At 47.8% G+C, this 25,836-nt stretch overlaps 1 protein-coding gene across 7 annotated transcripts in view; it reads right to left on the bottom strand.

Annotated features, from left to right (window-relative positions):
- The window catches only part of MTMR3 (myotubularin related protein 3), a 2,389,252-nt gene that overhangs the window by 969,246 nt on the left and 1,394,170 nt on the right, over window positions 1-25,836 (bottom strand). For all 7 annotated transcript variants that reach the window (XM_069619294.1, XM_069619290.1, XM_069619289.1 and 4 more), the window contains one exon: window positions 2,457-2,553. In XM_069619294.1, coding sequence (XP_069475395.1) covers window positions 2,457-2,553 — 97 coding nt within the window. The remainder of the gene's footprint in view (window positions 1-2,456; window positions 2,554-25,836) is intronic.

Below are 25,836 nucleotides of genomic sequence, written 5' to 3'. Positions count from 1 at the left end.
TGGGGCGGCTGATGCAGATGCCGATGGTAAAGAGGCACCTGCTGTTGCTGCGGCTTTAGAATATCTACCCCGTCCACCTCGGGTAGTTCTTCTTTGACCCCTTTGAGCCGGTCGTCCTCTACCTCTTCCGAATGAGGAGTAGAAGCGAAAGGACTTGCCCCTCGCAGAGGTTCCTGTAGGACGAAAAGGAGTCTGACGGATTGCAGCTCCTAGGGATTTTGCTGCTGCTTTTGAAGTTTGCAGTTTCTCTAAACTGTCATCCGCCTTTTTCCCGAACAAAGAAGAGCCATCAAATGGCATGTTCAAGAGCCTGGCTTGCACATCTGGGGCAAAACCCGACTTTCTCAACCAAGCGAACCGCCTGGTTGATGTACTTGCCGCCATTGCTCTGCTGATACTGTCAGCCGAATCAATGCCCGTCTGGAGGGATTCGCACATAGCGTCTTTACCGTCCTGTATAATGTTCAGGAACGCATCCCTTTCTTCTCCCTCCGGGATGCAGTCAGCCGCTGTAGAAGCACACTCCCAAAGTGTATGGCTGAACCTAGCAAGGGTGCAAGTAGCATTAACAGACTTTAACGCCATGCTACATGCTGAAAACACTTTCTTTGCCATAGCATCATATTTTTTATCATCCCTGTCCTGTGGGACAGTAGGATAAGCTGTCTTGACGTCGGTAGAGGATGCTGCTTGTACCACCAGACTTTCTGGGGATGGATGTTTAGACAAGAACTCTGGGTCTGTGGAAGATACCCTGTACTTTGCAGACAGTTTTTTATTAACTGCTGGTATTACATCTGGGGTTTCCCAGTTTGTCATGATCTTTCTCTGAAGAGCTTTATGAAAGGGCACCACTGGATCCTCTTGTGGGCCTTTGTCAAGAATATCCGTGAGGTCATCTTGCTGAAAAGATTGTGAAGGTGTAGACCACCCCATGAACTCTGTAATCCTGGCCATTAAGGCTCTGTAGGGGGTTTCAGCATGCTCCCCTGGGTCTGGCTTAGCAAAATCCACCTCAGGGGAAGTGTCTAACCCACTTGCTTCATGTAAAGAATCATGAAGATCCTTTAATCTGCGCTCTTCAGAGGAAAATTCCTCTCTAACTGGGGTTACAGGTCCCTGTAACTCAAATGTGTCTTGTTCGGACAAATCACCCTCTTCTAAAATTGAGGATATAGTTCTCAATTGTTCTGAACTAATAAAGGGAGTAAATCCCATTTCCAAGGCAGAGGGTGCTGAACTTGTCATTATTGGCCTCGAAAACGTCGATGTCGTCGACGTCGAAGGCTTCGAGCGTGGCGTCGAAAACAGAGGTGGAGGCCTCGAGGACCTCGACAGAATTGGAATTTTACTCGACAATATCGACGCCATTGACGTCGAGGGCCTGGGAATCATCACTGGATGTGTGGTCACCGTGACTTTTCTCGGCGTCGAGTCGACAGACCTGTGTGTCGAAGGTCCCTTCGACGACGGCGTCGAAGACCTCGACGTCGACGGAACCTTCGTCGACGGCGTCGACGGAACCTTCGAGGAAGGTTTGGAGGTCATAGTCCTACTCGAGGGTTCGAGACGCACTCGAGAGGTTTCTTTCGCCGGGTACTGCGACTCGCGGCGTTTTTGACCTTCGGGTCTTTCGACCAGAGCATCGCTCTCGGCAGTCTTCGAGGGGGTCGAGGCCGCATTCTCGAAGACGCTCATCATATTTTTTCTGAATTCCTCCCATTCAGCCCGGGAACTATGTTTCGTGGGGCAAGGGATTCTTTTTGGCGAAACAGAGGAAGAGGAAGACGGAGAAGGGGATCTTCGACGTCTCCTCTTCGAGTGTTTCGATCTCGAGGAGTGATGAGATCCACTCCGAGACCTGGAGCGTGAATGGTGACGAGGAGACGAATGTCTCGACTTCGTCGAAGAGGAAGAAGCTTTAAAAGTCTTACCTTTCTCCAGCTTCCCCCTACGCTCCTTCAGGGCCTTAGCTGTCATGGACATACAGTCCTCGCACTCCGAACAATGGTGTTCGGCTCCCAAGCACCACAGACAATTTCTGTGAGGATCGGTCAACGACATCTTTTTCCCACAATCGACATTTTTTGAAGCCGGATCGAGGAGTTGTCGGTTCCGACGAGGAAGCCATCGAGTACGGTATCGAATAATTCGAGGTAAATAGTACTAAGAACTGAGCAACGGTATTCCGAGGCACCGAGTATCGCGGAAAAACGGAACTGAGCAACGGACGCTGCGCGCGGCCTTTATAGGCAGGATGACGTCGAGCGTCGATACGGCGGCTGTCGAGGGTCATCGACTCGAGGGACGTCGACGCGCAGCGCCCTCTAAAGAAAAAATTTTCCGAGGCCAGCAGAGCTGGAAGGATATATCTAAGATGAGGAATACGTCGGAGGACACAATCCCTTCGAAATGTATTTCTAAAATAACAGACAATATACAGCTGTACGTCTCACCTGTACTTCTCATTGATGTTTGATATTCTCCAGGCATTGTTCATATCGAAACCCATGCGTTCAACTTCATTTTTAAATCTGGACGATACATGTTCACCTGGAAAAGATAAAACCAATTCTATATAAAAAATATTAATATTAAGAATATAGTCCCTATAAAAAAACATTTTTTATCAACATCTTCTAGCGTGCAATTCTACATTCAATACTAGAAACACAATTAACATTTCAAAGTTTATCTTCAGGTACATTGTTCATGTCAATGGTCATTCACATCCTTAAAGAATTCAGCACAAGATTCCAAGATAGAGAGATAACTAGGGGCTCTGGAGATGCTCCGAATGCAGAAGCTAATTTATTTTTTAATCCCAATTTGCAGAACCTCAATTCCGATTTGTATTTTTTTGTAAAAATTAAGGGCTCGATTCATAGAATCCAGCGCAGAAGCAGCGGCAGCGCCACGCGCCAAGGAGGAGCGTGTGCCGCGTGTGCGCCAGCCATGGCGCAAACCAGCAATTGCACGGCACGTATATTCATGGATTTCCTGACGCATCAATAGCCGTGGCGCAATGAATAGCAAGCAGCGTCAGTAACGCCCCCAACACCGCCATGTGCACAGGAAAAAGCCAGTGAAATGGCCAATACGGCGCAAGGCCCTGCACCATCCATGGGGCAGCATACAGCACCCCATCATCGTAATTGCGTGAAAGATTTGGATTGTACACCGCTCGCGTCAGCCAAATCGCATGGAAAGGGCCACGCCTACCCCGCTTGCGCCAGCCAAAACACGTGAAACGGGCTGTGCGTACCCCTGGGAAATCGCTGTTGGGCAGAAACCTGTGCAGTTCCCTTAGGGACCACCGCAAAAGTCTTAAGACTACAGGTGTTGGCAGTAAACCCAATTGGTAGCAGTCTGTACCACCCAGATTTACCTGGTAGCTGTGGCTGAGCAGCCAGACTTCTCTCAAGAAGAGTTAGACAGTATATAGAATATACAAGATAGGTACCATAATACAGTAGCACAAGCAAACACTGACCAGAGCTTGGGTATAAAAGTATATAATTATTTATTTAAAAACACACTTTGTAAAATACACTAACACTAATATGGCAAGCAAGTTCAAACACAGTCACTATTAATATATATATACATCCCTGATCACTTATTGAACAAGTCTCAGTTAAAACACCACTTATTCTCAGACAGAGGTGAGCACTTAACCTAAGATGGCACTCCAATAAGTTAATTAAAAAGGGAGGGGAAAAAGGCAGAATTAGGAACATACACAATACCAACACTTTAATAGAACCAGAGCAAGTCAGAAAAGGCAGAGTCCACTGAAGATCAAGAACGTCATAGGCCAGGCCCACTCTTGATGAGAGCAAGGTGGAATGTGTCCAAGATCACACAGTTGAATAGTACTTTTAAAGAGTCTTTGCAAAGAGTTCAAAAAGGGTTGGATCAAGTCAGGAAAAGTTAGTTAGGAGGTCCCAAGTCACCCCAGGATAGACGGTCAAGGATTTACGGGACACCTTGAACAGTCTGTTGCAAGGGAGACCAGGCGGGACACAGTACCTGAAATGGTGAGAAAGCTCCAGCGGGGGCAGTTGTTCCTGGCAGCGGGTGCAAGTCAGTGCTTCGTCCAGGGGAAGAGACGATCTCGACGTGGAGGAAAGCTGGAGGTCGTTGCGCTGCCAGGGAAGAAACCAGCCTCGGAGTTTCCCGGTTAAAAGGTACTACCCTTTTATTCGCAGTAGTGGTGAAGCGTGGCTATCCGGCCGCCGGGGTGCTTGGCACGGGCGATTCGACCACAAGACGATCCAGGAAGGCAAAAAGAGGGCGAACTGGTTATCCTCACCAGTTCAGAGGAAGAAGACTCTCTGGGATGAAGATCTTCTCTGTCGTTGGGAAGTGGTGAGACGGTTCAGCAGGGCTCCACCGGTGGTGTCGTCGTTGCAGGACGGCTCCGCTCCTCCCTCCAGAGTGCCCCTCCCCCCGGTCCACCATGGCCATTTTCTTCCTTTTTTTTGTATATTGTGCATTCATGTAACAGTGTGTTACTTTGTGTGACATCCAAAGGCATCCACTGTGTGTTCCGGCTGGGACCATACAGGTTTGTCTTGGGTTTGTGGCTTGGGGTCCAGACACACATGCCACTCCTGCTTCCCCTTTCCATGGGTTTGCAAGGAGGGCAGCGTATGACAGTGACTTACACAAAGGCATCGGGCTTTAGTCATTTATGTGGCCAGTCTGAAGTCCAATCTGTGTATACACCCCTAGTAGGGATTCATGATGGTTAGTCCAGTGCATGGTTAGCATGCATGTTGGTTTGTAGCACTTCCAAGGACACATTCTCAGGGTGGTAAGGTTGTGACAGTTGATTGTCCTTTTGTCATCATCAATTGTCAACTGGAATGTGCCAGGCCTGTGTGCACTCCACAGGGGTGGGATTTTAGGTAAAAAATGGTGCCACAAGCTGGGTACGGGCAGCCTCGCCACGTGCCCTTTTGCCTCCCATGTGCAGTGGGCGTGCATGTGGTTGGTGGTGTGGGGGCACAACCATGTCCACCGGTACGCCCTGCCGTGTTGCTACATTGTGCAGGACACATTCTGCCACAATGATCCTGCACACTACTTGTGGTGCTTATAGTAGCTGTCCACCGGAGTGGTCAAGGGAGCGAAAGTATGACTTTAGCACTCCGAATGTGCGCTCCACTATGGCCCTGGTTGAATATGGGCTGCGTTGTATTTTACCTGGGGTGCTGTGGTGGGGTTCCGTATTGGCGTCATCATGTAGGTGCTCAGAGGGTAGGCACCGCCCCCTGGGGAGGGGATAATGGTTGTCATTAGTTGGGTTTGTCAATTTGTCTGTGTGTGACATGCATGCATGTGCACAGGCATTTGTGCTCACCAATGAGCCATGTGTTGCCATGCCTCCCAGCTTCCAGGTCCCGGTTTAGGGGTGACATTCTGAATATGAAACTATCATGGGTGGACCCTGGATAGTTGGCATAGACAGAGGTAATGATTCCCTTGGCATCACATACAACCTGCACGTTGATGGAATGCCAGTGCTTGCAATTGCGATAGATGTGCTCAGTGGCCCTACGTGGACATAGGGTCACATGGGTGCAATCAATGGCACCAAGCACTTTGGGGAAGTGTGCCACCCCGTAAAAGTCCTGGACCACGGCCTGCCTTTCTGCAGGTGTTCTGGGCATGTTTATATGCCTGCAAACTGAGGGGCGTGCAGTCATGATTGCCAACACCTGGTGTAGGCAGCGTGACCGAGTGGGCTATGAGACGCCCCCAACTATGGCAGTTGTCAGCTGAAATGACCCAGTGGTCCAAAAATGCAGTACATTGAGCACCTTTTCCAAGAGGCTCAGTGCTTGGGAGCAAAGGGTGGGTGATGTGAGGTCATCCTCCCACTCAGTGACCGGGTCTAGGATGATATGGAGGTGGAAACCCATACAGGCATCCCAAAAAGGCTGATCATGGGAAAAAAAAATGTGGGACCTGGCTATCCTCCTCCTCCTCCTCCTCCTCCCTCATCCCCCTCCTCCTCCTCCTCCTCCTCCTCCTGTGGTGGCCCACGATCACTGCTGCTAGGAATGGTACATTCATCGTAGCTGTATACACGCGTTAGTTGTTTGCACGCACTTTTATGCATTTGTTTTGGTGTGCGGGGCGCTAACGCCAGCTTTTGCGTGGCGTACGTGTTTCCGTGTCTTTTCCCATGCGCCGTGAGCCCTGTTCGATTCCATGAATACATGTTGTTAGCATGTGTGTGGGCGTTGCAAGTATTTTACTTCCCCTGTAACGCCCACATGTTCGCTTGTTGTTCCCCATTCCACGTGTTCCGCCCCCTTTTTAGGTGTGTGCGCTGGACGGTGTGTGCCTTCGCTGGCCGTATCACGCAAGGCATTCATGGTGTCGCAGTGACGTGTTGAACCCGCACCGATTCAACGCAGGTCTCAGGTAAGCCATGCGCAATGTGTTCCATGAATCGGTAAAGGTGCGCTTGAGCGCCTTTTGCACGTGTGCGCCCCGTTTTCGGTGCACATTTATTCCATGAATCACTGTGTAAATGTTCGACATTTGTTAAAAATAGTTTTACCGTTTGATATCACAGTTTTTCTATTTTGTAGTATAATGAATGACGTGTGTTACTATATAAAACGTAGTGAGACAATTTATCAACACCAAATAACGGTAGTGAACATTTAATTCACTAAGTCACCCAAGCAGCTCATGGAAAAAGAAGTACTCCTTTCCAGTCTACCTTGTTTTTTTACTCATAATTTAGAAAGAATGTGGTATCCTCTCTGAGAGCAAAGGAATTATATTGTAACATGCCGTTCTAGCAGATCTTAAAGGTCAATATTGGTGTGTAATTGATGGGGTCCCTTCTGTCCCCCTTCTTAAATATCGGAATTACCACTGATCACTTCTAGGAAGGGGATGTAGGTCCTTTGACTTATTAATGGACACTGAAAAGGCTAAACATATAGATAACTGTCTTCTTTTGAATTCGAAAGGCATATTTGAATGAGAGGTATGCGCTGTATAAGAACAGTATCTAAGTTCCACCAATTAAACGGGCCTCTATGATGTGTCTTTGTAGACGCGTAATTGTCCACCTTGTTCCATTGCAGAGTCCCTTTGATGGCATACGTTCGTGAAGTAGCATAGTTACAGCACCTACTTTCAGTTTTAGCTCACGAGGCACTGGAACTGCTGTATACTGTGTGAAGAGAAGCGCAGGTGTAAAGAAGTAACTTGAAATTATTCCGAATGTTTGCGTTAGTGGAAGGTGAAGGTGAAGGTGACCACGTAGAACCATGCTCATTCTGTTTGTTAAAATGATGGCTGTTGTTGAAGTGGAAGGGCACACAGAGGTGCACTTTGCCATTTGGAGAGCAGAGGGCAACCAAACACTGATGAATTGCATCAGTCGAGTACAGAAACGTACCTAAGCAATATTTATATATATCAATTGCGGGCAACAAATCTGACGGAAGAAGTGGGAGAAACTAAAAGGCTCAAGCTTGCAGCTCATGGGACTGATCGCAAACCGCTTTAAGCAGCTTAAACACATGCCAGCCGTGCCAGTGGGGGCCTACAATGGTGACAAAACCAAATACCAAAGATGAGACTATTAAGAGCCTGATGGACATGGGGCCCGATGACTGGTAGAGGCTAAAGAACCTGAGCATTAGAGAAACAAGATGAGAGGCTGTCTATTTGAGGGACACAGGCCCTCATAAGTTTGCTGTACTACTGGTGGGATAGCGGAAAACTGTCATACTGTTTCTGCCACTTGGTCTGCCGGAATTAAAAGCAGATTCTAAGGGGCAGAAACAAAGTTAAATCCCAATTCCATGGATTTACCTGTATTACCGCCCACCGGTATTACGGCAATTCTTTGGCGGTACAGTGGCGCATATACCTCCAACTCTTAGCTGGTGGTAAATCCTCCACCAAAAGTGCTGGTGCACGTTATTAACAGCAGTTTATTTCCGGACCAGCCAATTTATAGTAAGGCCCATAAACCGAACCAGGTAGCACTGGCATGCCAACCAGAGAAATTAAAGATCACTTGCCACCACCAGAAAAGAGGTCCGGTGCGTCCGCACCCATGACAAAGTAAGTTCAATGGTCATCTGCAGCTGAAACATCTTGAACAAGGAGACTTGAGGAGCAGAAAACCATTAGGAACGGAGTGATTTAGTTTTACTATCTCCATTTGAGCTTACCATCCAAACCTACCAAAAGACTAGCAATGAGCTTTATGATTATTCCATACACTTCTTCAGTTTCCCATGGAAAACTTCATTGAAAGTGATGATTTCCAACTGTGTTCAACTGTTACTAATGCCCGAGTGTTTGCATCACAATAAGACTGCTTCGTCAAAACTCAAGGGGCCCCTCCATGTGTCTGCTTCTCCCTGTGAGATTATCCAATTGGCTGGTGGCAGATGTACCGAAATATGTCAAGGTAGGTTTCAGCTCGCTATACCCGAGGAGTTGTTAGAAGGTGCTCCAGTGTAAAAACTCTGAAAAAACAAAGTGAGAAGATGCTCAGGGTTTTAGCACCCGTGTAGGAGGGCAGAAGTGTTCATCCTCAGTGGTAGCCAGCTCTCAAGCACCCCTTCAATGGAGCAAGCTCACACTGCAAAATGGGAGATGGACAAATAAGAGGCAAGCCACAGAAGACGACCAGCAGGAGCAAGTACAGAGCCACAGATCACCTATGATAAGGCTACTCCACCCACACTGCCAGTGCACAATAGGCCACCTAGATCGCCTCAACCTCTAGCCTATGCTTGTCACAATGATGCCCTGCCTGCCCAGCTATTGCACATGATTCATCATGCTATATGCCTTGGCACTTGATACTGACACCCCAGTGACGATATGGAGGGAGGGTTGCATGTGAATCTATGAAAGTTACCAATGCTGAAGAACAGAAGTTACAGGTAAGTAACTGAGGAAAAGGGGCTGTAAATGCACTGGAGTAACAAGCGTTACCTTTTAAAACTCCTACGGCACGGAGGGAGACAAAACTAAAATTCCCAGCAGGCCATGGGAGGTTGTAGTTCAGAACAAGGACACGAGTGTATGGGCATGTGTGCGATGCCAGCTGCAGTGATTGCGAGCAGCATAAAAGTGCAACGGCGCGTGAACTAGGTGTGGCTTATTAACTCCTGGGTGCGGTTGGTGTGAGGAGCAGGACGGCGGAACGCGGAATGAGTTACGGACGGCGAAGCTCTGCTTATCAGTACTCGGAAGTCACAGCGAAGCGCTGCCCGTCTGACAGTTGAAGCCGCGGACGTTCGCTTGCATCGCTCAGAGCGGGCGGACCGGCGGCTGGTTACAGCATGATACCTTCACTCCGAGGAGTCCCGCAGGGCCCTCGGAGCTCAGATAAGTGCTGGTGACATTGCGGGGTGGGGCGCTGATACATATGTACATTCACCTGCATTCTGAATCGTGGTCTGGCCATGTCTTATGGCCAGAGTTGGTTACTGCAGTCTATTTAGTTATTAATCTAAGAAGAACTCACAAAATGGTTATGTTGGCAGGATTCTATGATGAGTGCTTGCTGTTCACTCGTGTTTATCAGGTTACAGGTTCTATGATTTGTAGCAGCCCATTCGCTTGCCTGATTAGACTCTAGAGACAGACCACCCACCTTATGGCGATTTTGCGATTTGCAAAAAAAAAAAAAAAAAAAAAAAAAAAAAAAAAAAAAAAAAAAATCGCAAAATTTGCCATTTCCTGCAATTGCCGCTATAAATCATTAAATGAGCGCAAAAAAGACACGTTAGCTTAGTGTGTCTTTTTTCGCGCTCATTTAATGATTTAGAGCGAACACAGCTGGCTGCTGATTGCAGCAGCTTGAGGGTTAACACCTCGGCTCTGCGTTGCAGGCCCAGGATTGGGGGAGGGTCACGCAGGCCTGGGAGATGCACAGCATTTGGCTGTGACCCCAGGCACCTCCAAGGCTCATTGAGTGCCCGAGCTGACAGTTGGTGAAGCTAGCCAGGTAAGCACTGGCCTGTCCACTCATCTGCCCCCAACTCAGCACCCAAAGAGGCCACTGGACTGTTTTCATTCCCGGCGCTCGACAGGAAAGTAAATAATCGTAAAGCAATTTGAAACGAATACAGCTACGAGCGTTTGTATCATGCAACCCAGCCTTGAATCAAGGCTGGGCTGTATGACACCAATTACGCACAAAATTGGGTGTTAAAATTTATGAAAGGCAAATGCCATTCGTCCTGTGCAATTTTGGTGGTTATGCAAAGCCAATTTAATGATATATGCATATTTCACCTTGATATGCTAATTTCTGATGACTTCACATGTTAATGAGTTCCCTCCCCCACTTTAATTTGTAGGACTTGACCCCTGGTAGTGTTGTGATGTTTCATTTCTGTTTGTGGGTGTGTTTAGTCACCATGTGTGGGTGGCATAACCAAGGAATTATGACCACCCAAGAGAGTTCATTGTTTGGCTAGGTATTATGGGCCTGCAGTTACTGCCACTGCATTGCCCCTGTGTCTTGGCCTCATGGATTCCTTCCATGGAGAAGTGTAGAGTTGTTCCCCCTCTCTCCTGGGGTCATAGGACAAGCGAAAAGCAAACCTATGGGCTTCAACCAGGGTTACACTTTTGAATTCAAGCCTATCTGTTTATTTGCTTTCCACTTGTCTGCTGGAAGTAGTGGACTCGACCTGGCTGTCCTACAGAGCGCAGCCAGACAGAACACATTTTGTTCCTCACTAACAAAAGCCTTGCAATTACTTGGCTTTAGGCTAAAAAAGATGTTAAATGATATATTTTTCAACGTTAGAAAATGCCGCAAAAAACGCAGTTGGGTGGCGCAATTTTTTCTTTTTTGTGCCGCAATATTTTCCATTTCATGCCGCAATTTTCTGGAGGGTCTGTAGAGACATGAATCTACATGTTTATGTGTTGCTAAAAGCTTGCCCTACGGGCCATGTGTTTTGTACTTCATTTATGGGGAATTACCCCTTGTCTTTTGTTCATACCGCTTGCTACTACATGTGAATGCAATATCCTCTGTGTTTGTTACTCAGTTATGTACACACGTATTAAGGTGTGTATTGGTTGGTGTTACAGAGGGTTAGGTATCAGGAAACAGGTATCAGGTAGGAAGGGTTTTTTCCCTGGTGCTTCCCCTTCCCTAACCCTTTTCCCGGTTTTCCTAATTCCCCCACCCCATCCACAACCTCTCCCTAACTCCTCTTCCCCCCCATTGACTGCCACGTGGTGTCCTGTGTACTACTTCAGGCACCTGTGCCAACCACGGTGGGAGGGTTGAATTCATTCGGCTTCTGTGGTTCGGGGGAGAGTGTCGATTCCTCTCCTCCATTATTGTAATTGTTTGACAGTAACTTATTCCTTCTCCAGCATTAGATCTTTCATGGATTCACATGCTGTGAATAGATTACAAAGCAGTAAAAGCAACCAATACACAGGGGTGGAGGAGCTCCCATATCACTTACCACAGGAGTATTACCAACCTTATGCGAACAGGTTTTGTATAACTGCCTGGCCGACTCTAGACTCCTCTGCAGAATCCCTGTTGATGCAGTAGAATCTGTTGAACGTGTGCACCGACCTCCAGGTGGCTGTACGGTAGATGTCCGGCAGCGGGATCCCGGAGAGAAAAGCAGTAGTCGCAGCCACTCCTCTGGTGGAATGTGCTCAGGGTTTACCCGGAAGCAGTCTGCCCGCCTGCTGGTGGCAGAAAGTGATGCAAGCTCGATCCATCTGGCAATAGAAGACTTGGAGACAGCCTTGCTGGACCCCGTTGGTCCGAATGCGACAAACAGTTGATCCGTTAAACAAAGTGACTTTGTGCGGGCCACACAGTACTTGAGGGCATGCAGCACATCCAGTGTGTGGAGGGTGCGCTCCGACGGAGATGCGGGAGAGCCAAAGAACACTGGTAGCACCACCTATTGGTTAAGATGAAAGGTTGTAGGTACCTTCGGTATGAACCTTGGATTAGTTTGCAATACAGGCTTGTCCTTGTGGAACGTCAAATAAGGGGGGTTCGGACAAAATTCCTGCATCTCTCCCACTCGCCTCGCAGAAGTAATTGCCACCAAAAACCTGTCTTCCATGACAGGTGCTTGATGGATGCTTGGTGCATGGGCTCAAAAGGGGGTCTCATTAGCATTGTGAACAGTACGTTGAGTTCCCAGGCTGGTGCAGGCGATGCACTGGAGGAAAAGAACTAAACAGACCTCGTAGAAACTCTTTCACTAGCCGATGGGACCAAAGGGAAGACTTTCCCAGAGGACCGGCAGTATCTGGCGATTGCAGCCAGGTGCACTTTAATGGAGGAGTGCATCAAACCCGACTCCGCCAGTGACAAGAGATACAGTAGTAGCTCCTCTGGCTTGATGGACTGGGAACGCAGGTGATGCCTTCTGCACCACACCTAGAAACGCTTCCACTTGCTCTTGTAGCAAGGGAAAGGGACCCAAATTCTAAGAACACAGGAGCTAGGCTGTCAGATTGAGAGAGGCTGGGTTGTGGTGAAGAACCATTTCCCAGTTCCTTGACAAGAGCGACTGGTGCAGGGGTAGCCTGATCGGAGTTGTCACGGAAAGAGCCAGGAGTTCAAAGTACCAATACGGTCTCAGCCACACACGTGCCACTAATATCGTTTGCACTGGTACTGTTTGAAAGTGTGTATGACTCGTGGCACCTAAGGAATTAGGGAAAAGCATACAGGAATTTCCCCTCTTAAGGGAACGCAAAGCTGTCTCGGGAAGCCGGCTGGCAAAAGCCTTACATCGGCTGTTGTCAAGCATGGCAAACAGGTGTCAAGCATGGCAAACAGGTCAATCTCTCGGGAGCCCCACTTCTGGAACAACAGGTGTAGTTGGTCCTTGTGGAGCTACCACTCATGACAAGAGTGCAACTCCCTGCTGAGGGAGTCCACCAGAGTGTTGTGGATCCCAGGTAGATGGAGGGGAAATCAGGAACATGTTCTGTTGTAGCGCCCAGTGCCAGAGCACCTGGGCCTCCCTGGAGGGAGGTGGCGAAATGGTCCCCCCCTTGCTTGCGGATGTAAAACATGGATGTCGTGTTGTCGGTGTAGATCCAAACAAACTTCCCTCTGAGGAGGGGGAGAAAAGATTTCAGTGCCCAGAATATTGCTCGTAGCTCCAGCAGGTTGATGTGCTGGGTCTTCTCTGACTTTGACTACAACCCTCTGAAGTGCAGGTCCTGGCAGTGGGCTCCCCGGCCTTCAGGGAAGTGTCCATGGTTACAGTGATCTGATGGCCCAGAAGCCTGAAAGGGGCACCTTGCAGGATGTTTTCTCCCACTGACCAACAAAGCATGCCCTTCCTGAACGCTGGCACCGGCGTGATGCGGTCCTCCCAGGAGCTTGGACCCATCTGGCATCCAGAAATTCCTGCACTTGCATCATGCGTAATCTGCAGTTGGTGATCAGTGGGATACATGAAGACAGTATCCCCAGCAGAGACTTGCAGCTGCAGACTGAGGTCGACCAGGTTTTGCTGAGACAATCCACCTTCTGCAGAAGGGCCGTTATCATCTTGTCCAAGGGCCTGGCTCTGCAAGCGCGGGTGTCTAGCAGTGCTCAGAGGTACAGTGCTGTCCGAGAGGGTTTAGCTGAGACTTCAGGAAGTTGATGGAGAATCCCAGTTGCTGAAGGCATTGGATCGTGATGGCGGTGTTGGATTCTGCCAGCGAGTAGGAGGGCGCTCTTATTAATCAGTCATCCAAGTATGGGTAGACATGGACCCCTCCCCGCCGCAGGTGAGCAACCATTGGTGCAAGCTTTTTGGTGAAGACCCGAGGGGCTGATCTGAGCCCGAAGTGAAGCGCCCTGAGCCGATAGTGCTCTCCTGCCACCACGAAACGAAGGTAGCACTGGTGTGATAGGCGAACAGGGATGTAGAAGTAAGCGTCTTCGAGATCGAGGGACGCTAGGAAATGACCCTGCTGAAGCTGAGAGCACTTGCTGCAGAGTTACGAAACTAAAGGTTTTTGCCTTGAGAAACTTGTTGAGCACCCTTAGGTCTAGGATGGGTCTCCAACCCCCTGGTTTTTGAGTGAAGCCTTTTTTCTTACCAGGAAGTAGCATGAATACACACCCTTCAGTTTCTCATTCCTGGGAACTTTTTCAACAGCACCTTTTCTTAGTAGAGACTGCACTTCTTGTACTAGAATGAGCTGCAATTTGTCCACTCTTTGCACAGGAGGAATATCCGGAGGATACTCTATGAGTTCCAGATAGTGCCCCTGACGGAGGAGGGACAGCACCCATTTGTCAGATGTTACTTAAGCCCATTCGTTGACAAAGTCACTGGGGGGTGCTGAAATGGGGGCCCCGGCTCTCGGCCAGTCATGCCTACTTGCCAGATTGGCCCCTAGGCTGCGAAGAGCCTCAGCATCTTTGGGAACCCGTGAAGGACTAGGTTTGCTTCCTGTACTGGACCCCAGATGAATAAGGGGTCTTGCAGGACTAGGATGACTGATATGCGCTGCGATTGTCCCTTGAAGTTCTACTGTAATGCTCCTTTCCTGCCCGACTGCCCGAAAGGACTGGCGCTTGTGCTGCAATGTGCCCAGGGAGTGGGCGGTTTCAGTGTCAGTCTTTATGGCCTGTAAGGCCTCATCCACCTTCTTTCCGAGCAGGGCTATGTCATCGAAAGGCATATTCGTAACCCAGGATTGGACATCTGGTCTGAAGTCCGTGGCCTTAAGCCACCCTTGTCGGCACAGGACCACTCCATCCCCCATTTGGTGATAGCCTGCGTCTGCGATGTCGACAGAGAGGGTGTGGTCAGATGCAATCTCACCCTCATGCAGAAAGTCCAAAGCCTCTCGCCTCTTGTCCTCGTGTAAGAATTCTAACAGGGGTCCTAACTTGTATCATATCTCACAATCATAGCGGGCGAGTATGGCCATAGCGTTTGCCGCCTTGATGGTTGTGCCCGCTATTGTAATGATCTTTTTGCCAAAGGCGTCAAGGTGTTTGCCCTCCTTGTCTGAGGGCACCAAACAGGATAAGGATGGTTTGGTCGATCTCTTTCTGGCTGCCGCTGAAACCACAGTCTGGATTGGATCTTTCTTTGGCGGTGCAGTTGCCGGGTGTGCCATGGCTACCAGGCCATCTTCCCAGATGTCTTCCAGGAGTGGTTTCGCCATGTAAGACTTCCTGCGTTGTTCTCTGTGCTGATATAAAACAATTTCCTTTCTTTGCTCCATTGGAGCTAAACCTAACACTATGGATGCTCTGGACATAAGCGCATGGAACACTCCTTCATCGGGGGAAGAGTCCCTGAGAGGAACTTCATCTGGTTCACCATCTGCAGTGACAAAATCCTTGAACTCGTCTGTATCTGAAGGAGCATGAAACATTTCCCCCCCGCCCCCTTCAGGTTCCTTGTCCACTCCCTCATCCGTCAGTAACTCCAGTGCCCTTGCGGCTTGGGGGGGTGTGAGAGGGTGCAGAATCTCGTAACCCACTCTGGAGGGTCCTGGGGCTTCAGCTAGCCTCTGCTTGCTGGGTTCAGCCACTGGTGCTCTCAAGAGGAGTGCATTCAGTATTGCCACCAAAGTTGTCAGAGTTGATAACATATCCAACAATACGTTCCTCTGAGGGCATGGTGGTTGATGCTGGACTGTTCCGGCTGAGAGCACAGAATCCCATTGGGGCAGAGGTTGAGGAGGCTGCATCAGCCCTGCTGACTGCAGCGGTGTTAGAGGTGGTGATCTAACAAGACTTGCCTCACGCCGAGGTAGCAGTTCCCTAGGAGGGGATGGTTGCTCTGGTACGACAGTGTCCTCCTCCTCCTCCTCTGATTGTGTAAGACTCGGCTCTGGGACCACAAGGCCGCCTGGTAGTAGAGCTACGCCCAGGTTATGGTACACAGTTCTTTGGCAATCAGCCCGTGCTTCTGCTATGTCAGTGCTGGTCTCTGGCCCAACAGCTGTGGCGACAATGGGCTAGCGGGATTCCTGTCTCGTCAACGATGGTATGGTGGACAAGGCACCCGTAGTCTGTGTGCTTGGGGTCGCAGCCATCGAGGCTGAGGTTGACGACGGTCTTGTCGTCTTGGTCAACGGTCCAGGAGTCGACAATTTCATAGAAGATGACGTAATAGATTTTGTTGTGGACGATGTTTTAGATGGCCTCATCGGCAATAAGTCTGCGGACCTTGTTGCCATTGCCGGCTTCGTCGACGAGGAAGCCGTGGTCAGCAACTTTGGCGTAGACGACCTGGAGTGCAAAGAAGACGTCTTCGTAGTAGACTGCGATAAGGTCATAGAGGAATGCTCACCCGACTTGAAGCTTGATCAGGAACTCGATACTTCCTCGGTCGAAAAGAATTGATGAAGATTTTTGAGGATTCCCAACACTAACGTACAGTAAAAAATCTGAAGATGGCCGAGTTAAGGGAGCATTCCCTATTGGATGCGGGCAGTATGACCCAAAACAACGACGTTCGAGCACTAAACTGACTGAAGTCTTAGTTACTTACCTGTAATTGTATTTCTCCAGCATTAGTATCATTCATAGATTCACATGCTTGAATATTCCCCGTCGTTAGACCGGCAATCCTCGGTGATTTAAATAATTATTAAAAAATTAAATATATATACATTATTTCCATAGAAAATGAATGTAGATAGCCCATTATGGCCTATGAGCCGTTCAATTGTGTAGTCCCTCCACCTCACTATGGTCCTTTATGGCCCTAACCAATGAGGTGGCAGGGTTTAAGCTCTGCCCCAGGCAGCCATCTTCAGATTTTGAGCCGTTGTAGACTACCTGTATGATGACTGCTGGGCGTGGGAGCAGCCTCTCAGGAGAGGCGGGTGGGCGCATGTGAAACTATGAAAGATACCAATGCTGGAGAAATACAGTTACAGGTAAGTAACTAAGACTTCCCCAGCATTGGATCTTTCATAGATTCAGATGCTTGAATAGAATACCAAGCAGTTAAAACATGCTTATAACCTTATGTATTATCTGCAGATCCTTCCGTTTGCCTTACTATACAGCAATAAACAATGTATACTTAGGTTACATTACTATGGAAGGCGGGAAGAGAAGGCTACTCCTACCTTATGCAAAGAGATGGCAGAGAACCGCTTGGCCCACTGCTGATTCTTTGCTGGTATCTTCTGCCAGGCAGTAATGCTTGGCAAAGGTATACAGAGGGCTCCAGGTGGCGGCTCTGCATATGTCCTTTAATGGTAATCCTGCGTGAAACGCAACCGAAGATGCTCTCCCTCTGGATGAGTGAGCTGAAGGAGGTCTGGAGAGAGGGTCGCCTTTAGCCTGGTGACAGTGACCGATACATTGCGCTACCCAACGTGCCAAACACTACTTTGAAATATGCTGCCCTTTTGTGTGGCCAGCAAATGCGATGAAAAGTCTAGATGAGGAGCAGAACTCCTTGGTCCTTTGAATGTAAAATGTCAGAACGCTTGCTACATCCAGCGAATGCAAGGATCTCTCTGCATTAGATGTGTGGTTCATGAAAAAGGTTGGAAGCACGATGCGCTTCGTGAGCGTCATTTCTGACAGTACCTGAAGTAGAAATTTAGGATGTGTTCTTAAAATGACGCAGTCCTTAGGGAACAAGGTAAATGGAGATTCGGACGAGAGGGCTTGCAACTCACTAATCCTCCTGGCTGATGTAATGGCTACTAAGAAGGCCGTTTACCATGTTAAAAACTTCGTCACACCTACGAATCGGTTCGTAGGGTGGTTCCATGAGCACTGCCAGGACCGTGTTGAGGCTCCATGAATGAACCAGCGCTGGAGTTGGTGGATAGGTAGGCATCAAATCTTTCAGGAATATCTTGAGAGATTGTTGATCTGGATGTGTTGTATATGCCAAAATAGCAGATAGTTGCACTTTGATGGAGGCAAGGGAGAGTCCTGCCTTGGCTAGATGCAACAGGTAAGGTAGTACTTGTTCGATTGAAGTGGCAAGAGGGTTTACCGATGATGTTTCGCACCACTTGGTGAAACAAGCCCATTTACCAAAGTAAGTAATCCGCGTGGAGGGGGCCCAATAAGTCTTGATTATATCCCAGCACTCTTCAGGAAAATTCAAGTTAATACATTTTCGCTGCTGAGGAACCACGCCCTGAGTGACAGGCGTGCAGGGTCGTGGTGGAGAACTTTGTGGTTCTGTTGCGTTAGAAGGCTCTTGTGAACTTTGAGGTCAATCGGGGAACGTCGAGACGGGTGTCGCAGGGTTGGGTACCAAACTTGGCGAGTCCAGTACGGTGCTATTAGAATCATTGAGCAGGCCTGTTCTTCCAGTCTGCGAACCACTCTCACAATGAGAGGGTTGGAAGGGAAAGCATGCAGGAATTTCCCTGTCCAGTCCACTTAGAAGGCGTTGCCTATAGAAAGGTGTTCTGGATACCTGGAGGCGAACCTATGGCATTTCTTGCAGGTCTTGGTGGCAAAAAAATCGATCTGAGGATGTCCCCATTTGCGAAATATCCGCTGGACTTCTTCTTTGCCCAACTCCCATTCGTGGGATGCTGTGTAGTCTCTGATTAACTTGTCTGCTAAGACATTGTCCACTCCCGGCAGGTGTTCCGCCTTGATCTGAACCTTCAGAAGTAAAGCCCAGTCCCACAGCTTTTGAGCTTCTTGAGACAACATTTCTGACCTCGTGCCCCCTTGTTTGTTCATGTAATGCATGGAGGTTGTGTTGTCTGTCTGAATGGTTACCACCTGCCCAGCTAGCACCACTAGGAAGGCCTTCAGCGCCCACCGTATCACTCTGAGCTCCAGAACATGGATATGTAGCTGGAACTCTTGAAAGGACCACATGCCCTTTGCTTGCAGCTCTGCCAGGTGTGCTGCCCAGCTCGATAGAGATGCATCTGTCCTGAGTAGAAGGGTTGATGTCGGAGAATGGAAAGGTATTCCCTGCTACAGGTTTTGAGGTGTGCCGCACCATCGAAGAGCCTTGTGAAAGGTTGCCGGCAGTTGTGTGATATCCTCCCATGACCCGAGTGATCGTTTCCATTGGTGGTCCAGGGTCTCTTGAATTGGTCTCATGTGAAGCCTGCAATTTGGTATGAGCAATATACATGAAGACATCATGCCGAGGAGGGATTTGAAAGAGCGTACCGTGGCTGTCACGTTGTCTTGAAACCATGAGGTCAGATGAATTAACGCAGATATTCTTTCTGATGAGGGTCTTACTCTGTGTATGTGGGTGTTGAGTTCTGCTCCCAGAAAGAACACTGTCTTGCTGAGTATCGGGCAGGATTTTGCCTCGTTTATCTATAATCCTAACCCCTTCAAGAGGTCTATTCTTGCAACTGCCGCGCTCGTGAGTTTGAATGAACTCGCCCTTATTAGCAAGTCGTCCAAATACGGAGAGACCTGTGTTCCCATTCTTCTGAGGTTTGCCGTCACCGACACAAGGCACTTGGTAAACACTCTTGGTGCTGACAGACCGAATGGGAGGACACGGAATCGAAAATGAGACTCCGCTATTGTGAACCTGAGGAACTGCCTGTGGGCAGGATGAATGGGGATGTGGAAGTAGACGTCTTCCAAGTTTAGAGTGGCCAGAAAGTCGTGCTGGTTTAGCCATGGAAGGATGCTCTGGAGGGACATCATCTTGAATCAGATGCGTTTGATAAATTTGTTGAGGGCTCTCAAATCTAGAATTGGTCTCCACTGACCGTTTTTCTTTTTCACCAGGAAAAACCGGAAGTAGAAGCCTCTTCACATTCGATGGTCTGGGACCGGCTCTATAGCTGCTTTTAGGAGTAGTTTGTGAACTTCCAACATGATATGTTTGAAAAGTTACATCTTGCGTGGAACGAAAGCAAGGAATGGTGGTTGATCCAGAAATCCGATGGTGTGACCCTCGCGAATCACTTGCAACACCCACCTGTCCAATGTTATTCTTCGCCAGCCTTGGTAAAAGAGGCTCACTCTTCCTCCCACCGGGGTGTGACGTGGGAGTGGAGTATCGGAATTGTCAATTCTGCTTGCTTTGGGTTTTGGCATGGTTTGAGACACGCCTTCCCCTTTGGGTGTATCTGCTTGTTGACTGATGGTATCCGTCTTGAAAGGTTGTTACCCTGTGCTTTCTGATCTTAGGAAGGGCAACTGAAACCCCTGTATTTGGATGTTGAACCACGAAATGATCGAAAAGATCTACAGTCTTTATCCTTGTCCTTTAGGGAACTGATGGGCTGTGCCGTGTCCGTGTCTGCCTTTATTGTCTTGTCCATCGAAGGGCATGTCTAATATTTGAGCCTGAACCTCTGGTCTAAAATGTGTAGCCTTCACCCAGGCTTGTCTCCTTAGTACTGTACCATGGGCTATTTGTCTGAAGCCCGATTCTACTATGTCCACTGCCGCATCAATCATATGATCGGAAGTAGCCTCACCGTCCGATATGATAGTTCTGGCTTCTTCCTGAAATTCTGCTGGCAAGTGCTTGGCCAATTTAGACATGCAGAGCCATAGCTCACGGTCCAGTCGTGCTGTCAAGGCAAGAGCGTTTCCAGCCCTGATGTTCAGAGACACTGACGAAGACACCTTTCTGCCCATGACCTACAACTTACGCCCCTCTTTGTCAGGTGAGGCCAATAAGGGTGATGATGGATTAGCCAATCTTTTCACAGCTGCAACCGTAATGACTGAATCCGGTTTAGTGCACCCTGTCAGGCACAGCGGTGCAGTGTCCGGTGCCTTATACTTTTTCTCCAGTCTTGAGACAAGTGCAGGTGTGGACAATGGTGTAGCCAGAATCTTAACTCCAGTGTCCCAAATAGTATCCAAGAGAGGAATCGTAGGGATTGTTTCCTTACGTTTATCTCTATGTTCATAAAGTACTGATTTATTTTCCTCTGATGTGACTTGTAAATTGAAAAGATCTGCCGCTTTGCCTTTAATGGTATGGAAAGATACCAGATCGTCGGGCGAAGAGGTGTCTCCTGGGGAGTCTTCCTTCCTAGGCTTTTCTACGATGTAATCGTCCAACTCGCTTTGTGTGTCCGGCTCATGGGTAATCTCCCTTTCTTCAGGGTTTGAGAAATCTCTGAAAGGGTCCTCTTACCAATCTGAGACTGATGCGGTGGATGGAACTACTGTTGGATCTCTTACAGATGACCTTGGTCTAGGTGATAACCTCGTGGGGGGTGGGGTGGTTGGGGTTATGCGACCCTTGGCGGCGAAGCACTGAGCGTCCTGCTCCTGGATCTGCGTGGAGGCTCTAGTGAAGGCGCTCTCTTATGAGGTCTGCTCCTGGGAGGGGAGCTTTGTGGTGTGATATGAAGAGGTGTGTGGAAGAGCTATGCCTTTGCCCCTGACGTCTATTGAATTTGTCAATAATCCTTTGCATTGATGTCATTAGTTCTGGATCATATGGATCTGCAGGCTCCTCTGTAGCGGGATGCCTAGGAGGACTATTCTTATTTTATATTATTATATATTGAGAGTGAGAATCGGCTGTCCAGTAATGAGTTCTGTGTCCAAAAAAGCTCATTTATCTCTTTTAAGGGAGACAGTTGACTTCCTATTGGCTGACTGTGGCCCTCTGGTGTATGAGGCGTCATGCCCATTGGTTTGTTTGAACCGCTTTCATAGTGTGGCGTGGCTGTGATACCCGTGGACAGTGTTTTGGATTTATTCTTCTCCGATCGACGATGTCGTGTTAGTTGTCATTGACAGTTTCGTTGACAAGGGTTTCGTCGACTATGGCTTCGTGGATGGGTGATGTTCTTTCTCCGTCGATGAAAGCTTCGTAGACGAGTGATGGGATTCCTTCATCGACGATTGTTTAGTGGCTGATTTTTTCGACGACAAGGACTTACACGTCGATGACGAGGTTTGGATCGTCGTTGTGGACCTCTTAGGTTACGTTGACGGCTTTGTCGTCAACGGGCCTTTATCGCTGGTGCCGCTCGTAGATGGCGTTTTCGCAGACTATTGCCCCACCAGATTGTTTTGCTCAGCATGTTTCTTTTACTGATCTCCAGAGCCAAGAGAGGGTGTGAGAGATGACACTTCCACCTTCTTCTTGCGCTTATGTGAGCTACTTTTCCATTGAGGAGGCCCTTCTTTTGAAGTTTGCCTCTCAGAGGATTTAATAGACAGCACAGGAACGGTCTTAACCGATTCTTCATCAGGAGAGTGTTCTCTTGATTCTAAATGAAGGAGTCTTCTGTGTCTGACCTGAAGAGTTTTGTTAGAAAAAGTCTTACAAATATCACATTTGTGAATGTCATGAGGGTAAAGGCAGTATATGCACTGCTCATGAGGATCTTTCATGTAGACAAGCTTCTTTTTACATCTACTGCAGACCCTGAAAAGGGAAGGCTTCTTGACAGTTGGTCCCTCTGACATGGTGTGAAGAGAAATTTCACTTGACGAATTTCGAATGAAAACATGTGTTTTCTGAGCCCAGAAACACTGAGTAAAATATCCGGAGACAAAAGTTAAAGTTAACAATGAGAGAAAACCAGAAGATGGCTGCCTGGGGCGGAGCTTAAACCCTGCCACCTCATTGGTTAGGGCCATAAAGGACCAAAGTGAGGTGGAGGGGCTACACGATTGAATGGCTCATAGGCCACAATGGGCTATCTACATTCATTTTCTATGGAAATAATGTATATATATTTAATTATTTAAATCACAGAGGATGACCGGTCTGACGACAGGGAATATTCAAGCATCTGAATCTATGAAAGATCCAATGCTAGAGAAGTTTGTTTAATTCTAACGGCTCTATTTTACCAATGATTCCCAGTCTGACAACGGGTAATATTCACAGCATGTGAATCTATTAAAGATCCAATGCTGGAGAAGTTAACATTACTTATTGTGTTACACTACCTTACCTGAGGAGATAAGCTAAAACAGCTCACACATAACTGCCCAGAGACTAGTAGAGTGCAGACAGACATAACGATTACTTGTACTTGTAAGGGTTCCACCCCATACTGTAGGATGTTGCTGGTGTGAAACCTGTATCCTGGAACATCAATGGAGTGAAATTCCCCATCAAGATAATCAGTAAATACTCAAAGACTAGTAAAACAGATTGTAGCATTGCTTCAGCAAATCTTCCTGTCTGTAGTTGATTCCAGTCACATTCAACAAATCTGGATTGGGGAAGAGCTATATGCCTCCTGCATCCCACCACTATGTCAAGGGACATCGCAATACTACTATGTAAAAATCTCAATTATAAGATCAAGACGGTTGAGAGTGAAAAAGCAGTCTATTTTTGCTAGCCCATGTCCTTCTAAATAATACCAAACTGCTCTTGATCACTGCATATTTACCAAATTCAGACTTGGCAACATCAGTTTATGATCTATTGAACAAAGTGAGTTTCTATAATGTCCCTTACAGCGCACAAATCAGATCTGAGTTCTGTATGCACAGCGAGACACCACCTCCCAAGGCAGGACAATAAGTGACATAACAGCTTTGTTGATATTAAGAGGGACTAAAATTAGTTTACAATAGGCAGTTCTAACATTCTGTACGGAGAGATGACACCTTCTACTCAACATACCATAACATATACTATTTCCTTAAACTCAGCTCTATAAGGAGCTCGGGAAGTGGACACAGTTAATCAGCGCTCATTTAACTACTCACCACTATCCGTGATTCTACCTTTGGGTGAGGACGACAGATGTTGCCCACAACTGAGAATGAACATGGCCATGTCGAAGTATTTAAATACATGCAGAAATATAGGTAAGGATATCACCGAATGTTTTGACCTAAACACAGGGAGCATTAAAAACATCCAATTTGTATCAGCAGAGAAAAAAGGAAGAAATGCATCTGAAGCAAGAGTGTCTGGAGAAGGATTTGAGGTTGCTGGTGAGGCATTATGCAGAGAATAGAAACATTAGAATTTGAGAGGCAAGATCGTGAAATGCAAGTATGAAATAAATTCCATACAATTCTAGCAGAGTCACCCATCTCGGTCAGAAACACTGGGATACCAGAGACAAGCAAGGTTGCATACTTCCACAAATGTTAAGAATATGGTCAACTATTAATCATATCACATTTTTCAAACATGAACTTGGCAGGCCACCTCTGCATGGCAAGGACATAACCAAGTGCTTCCCTCAATAATGCTTAAACTGTATGGCACAAAAACCCACAGAAGAAGCCGGGATCAAGAATGCCCTGTCCACAATCCTCATTGTAACAAATACATCCCCTCACAAAAGAGTGTGATGTCCCAATAAGGAGAGACTAAATATTCTGGACAATTTACAACATGCAAACAAAAACCAAACCCCTGAAGACCTCCTGACAGAAATCTATAGGAAATTCTACCCTCATCTAATTAAGAGGTGCTGTACAGTTTACAGCAATTGAATGGCCTATTCAAGAAAGCATTCAAGGAAACAGTGAAAGATTTCATGGTTAAAGCGATTAAAAAAAGGAACAGCAGGAAGAAGATAGAAACAGCTAGGGCAGTCCTTCCTATGGGGACGGGAACAGAACACTTGGCACAGCACAAAAGTACATTGCTGTTTAAGAAATATAGGTTTGGGCTGGAAGCGCCACAGCGTAGGCATGGCCAGCCCTGCTGACTCCACCTACCAGCAACACAAGTCAGTCCTTGCATCCCCTAGATGGGACACCCGACAGCTTATTTAATGGTGGACGCCGGGCAGGGCGTATGGAGGAAAGGAGACTATGGCCTATAAGTACAGAAGTCACTACGTTGAGTAATTCTTCTTATTCCTGTGTTCCCTTTCTTCCATACTTATGGGAGATCACAAAGCACAAATACCCCTGGGAGGCTGGCAATAAATAAGAAAAAAAATCTGTAGAAATGCCTGTCCAAACCTGGCATCAGATCTGGCCGACGTGTCCATACAGTAGTGTTTGCAGAAAGCAGACGGAGAAGACCAAGTTGCTGCTTTACTGATGACTTCCAATAGAATGTTCCTTTGGAAAGTAACAGGGTAGCTTCAGCTTCAACTGCATGGGCGTGCATTGGGTACTGCTTTGTCCCGCAGCTTGTATGTCTCAGCGATATAGGAGACAATCCACCTTGCTATGGTAGCCATTGATGCCTGAAGGCCAGCCTGCTAACCATCGAAAGACAGAAGGGAATAGTTTCTTACCTGTAACTCCATTTCTCCAGCATTGGTATCTTTCATGGATTCACATGCTTAGAATATTCCCCGTCGTCAGGCTGGGAATCCTCGGTAAGTTATATAGACATTTTCCATAGGAAAAATTCCGACACTTTTGTGTCCTATCTACGTCGTTTTGGGCCACGCACGCCGGAGCCACTAGGACGTAGAGGTATATATAGCCCCGCCCCCGCGGCTCCCTCAGATTTCAGCCCCCAAAGTAGTATGGGGGGATCTCTGGTTTGCATGCTAAGGGGAGGCAGGCGGGCGCATGTGAATCCATGAAAGATACCAATGCTGGAGAAATGGAGTTACATGTAAGAAACTATTCCCTTCTCCAGCATGGATCTTTCATGGATTCACATGCTTAGAATAGATTGTATAGCAGTATCCCCCAACATTGGAGGCGTGTATGCAAACCAACATCACAATAATCACAATGCCCATTTACTATGGCAACACATTACATTATAGCATGTTAACCGTGAAAGACACGACACTTTAAAGCATAGTTGCCGAAGGATGTAACCCCACTTGGGGTTTACCTTATTGAAACAGGTGACATAGTACTACACGCCCCATCTGTGTATCTTCAGCATGTTGCTGTGCGAGACAGTAATGTCGGGTAAACGTGTGTGGTACCGACCAGGAAGCCGCCTGGCAGATATCCCCCAG

The sequence above is a fragment of the Ambystoma mexicanum genome, chromosome 10, assembly GCF_040938575.1.
Source record: "Ambystoma mexicanum isolate Mex_15411 chromosome 10, UKY_AmexF1_1, whole genome shotgun sequence".
NCBI classification, from domain to species: Eukaryota; Metazoa; Chordata; class Amphibia; order Caudata; family Ambystomatidae; genus Ambystoma; species Ambystoma mexicanum.
Note: the sequence above shows the minus strand (reverse complement) of the source record. Positions and strands in the feature narration are given on the sequence as shown.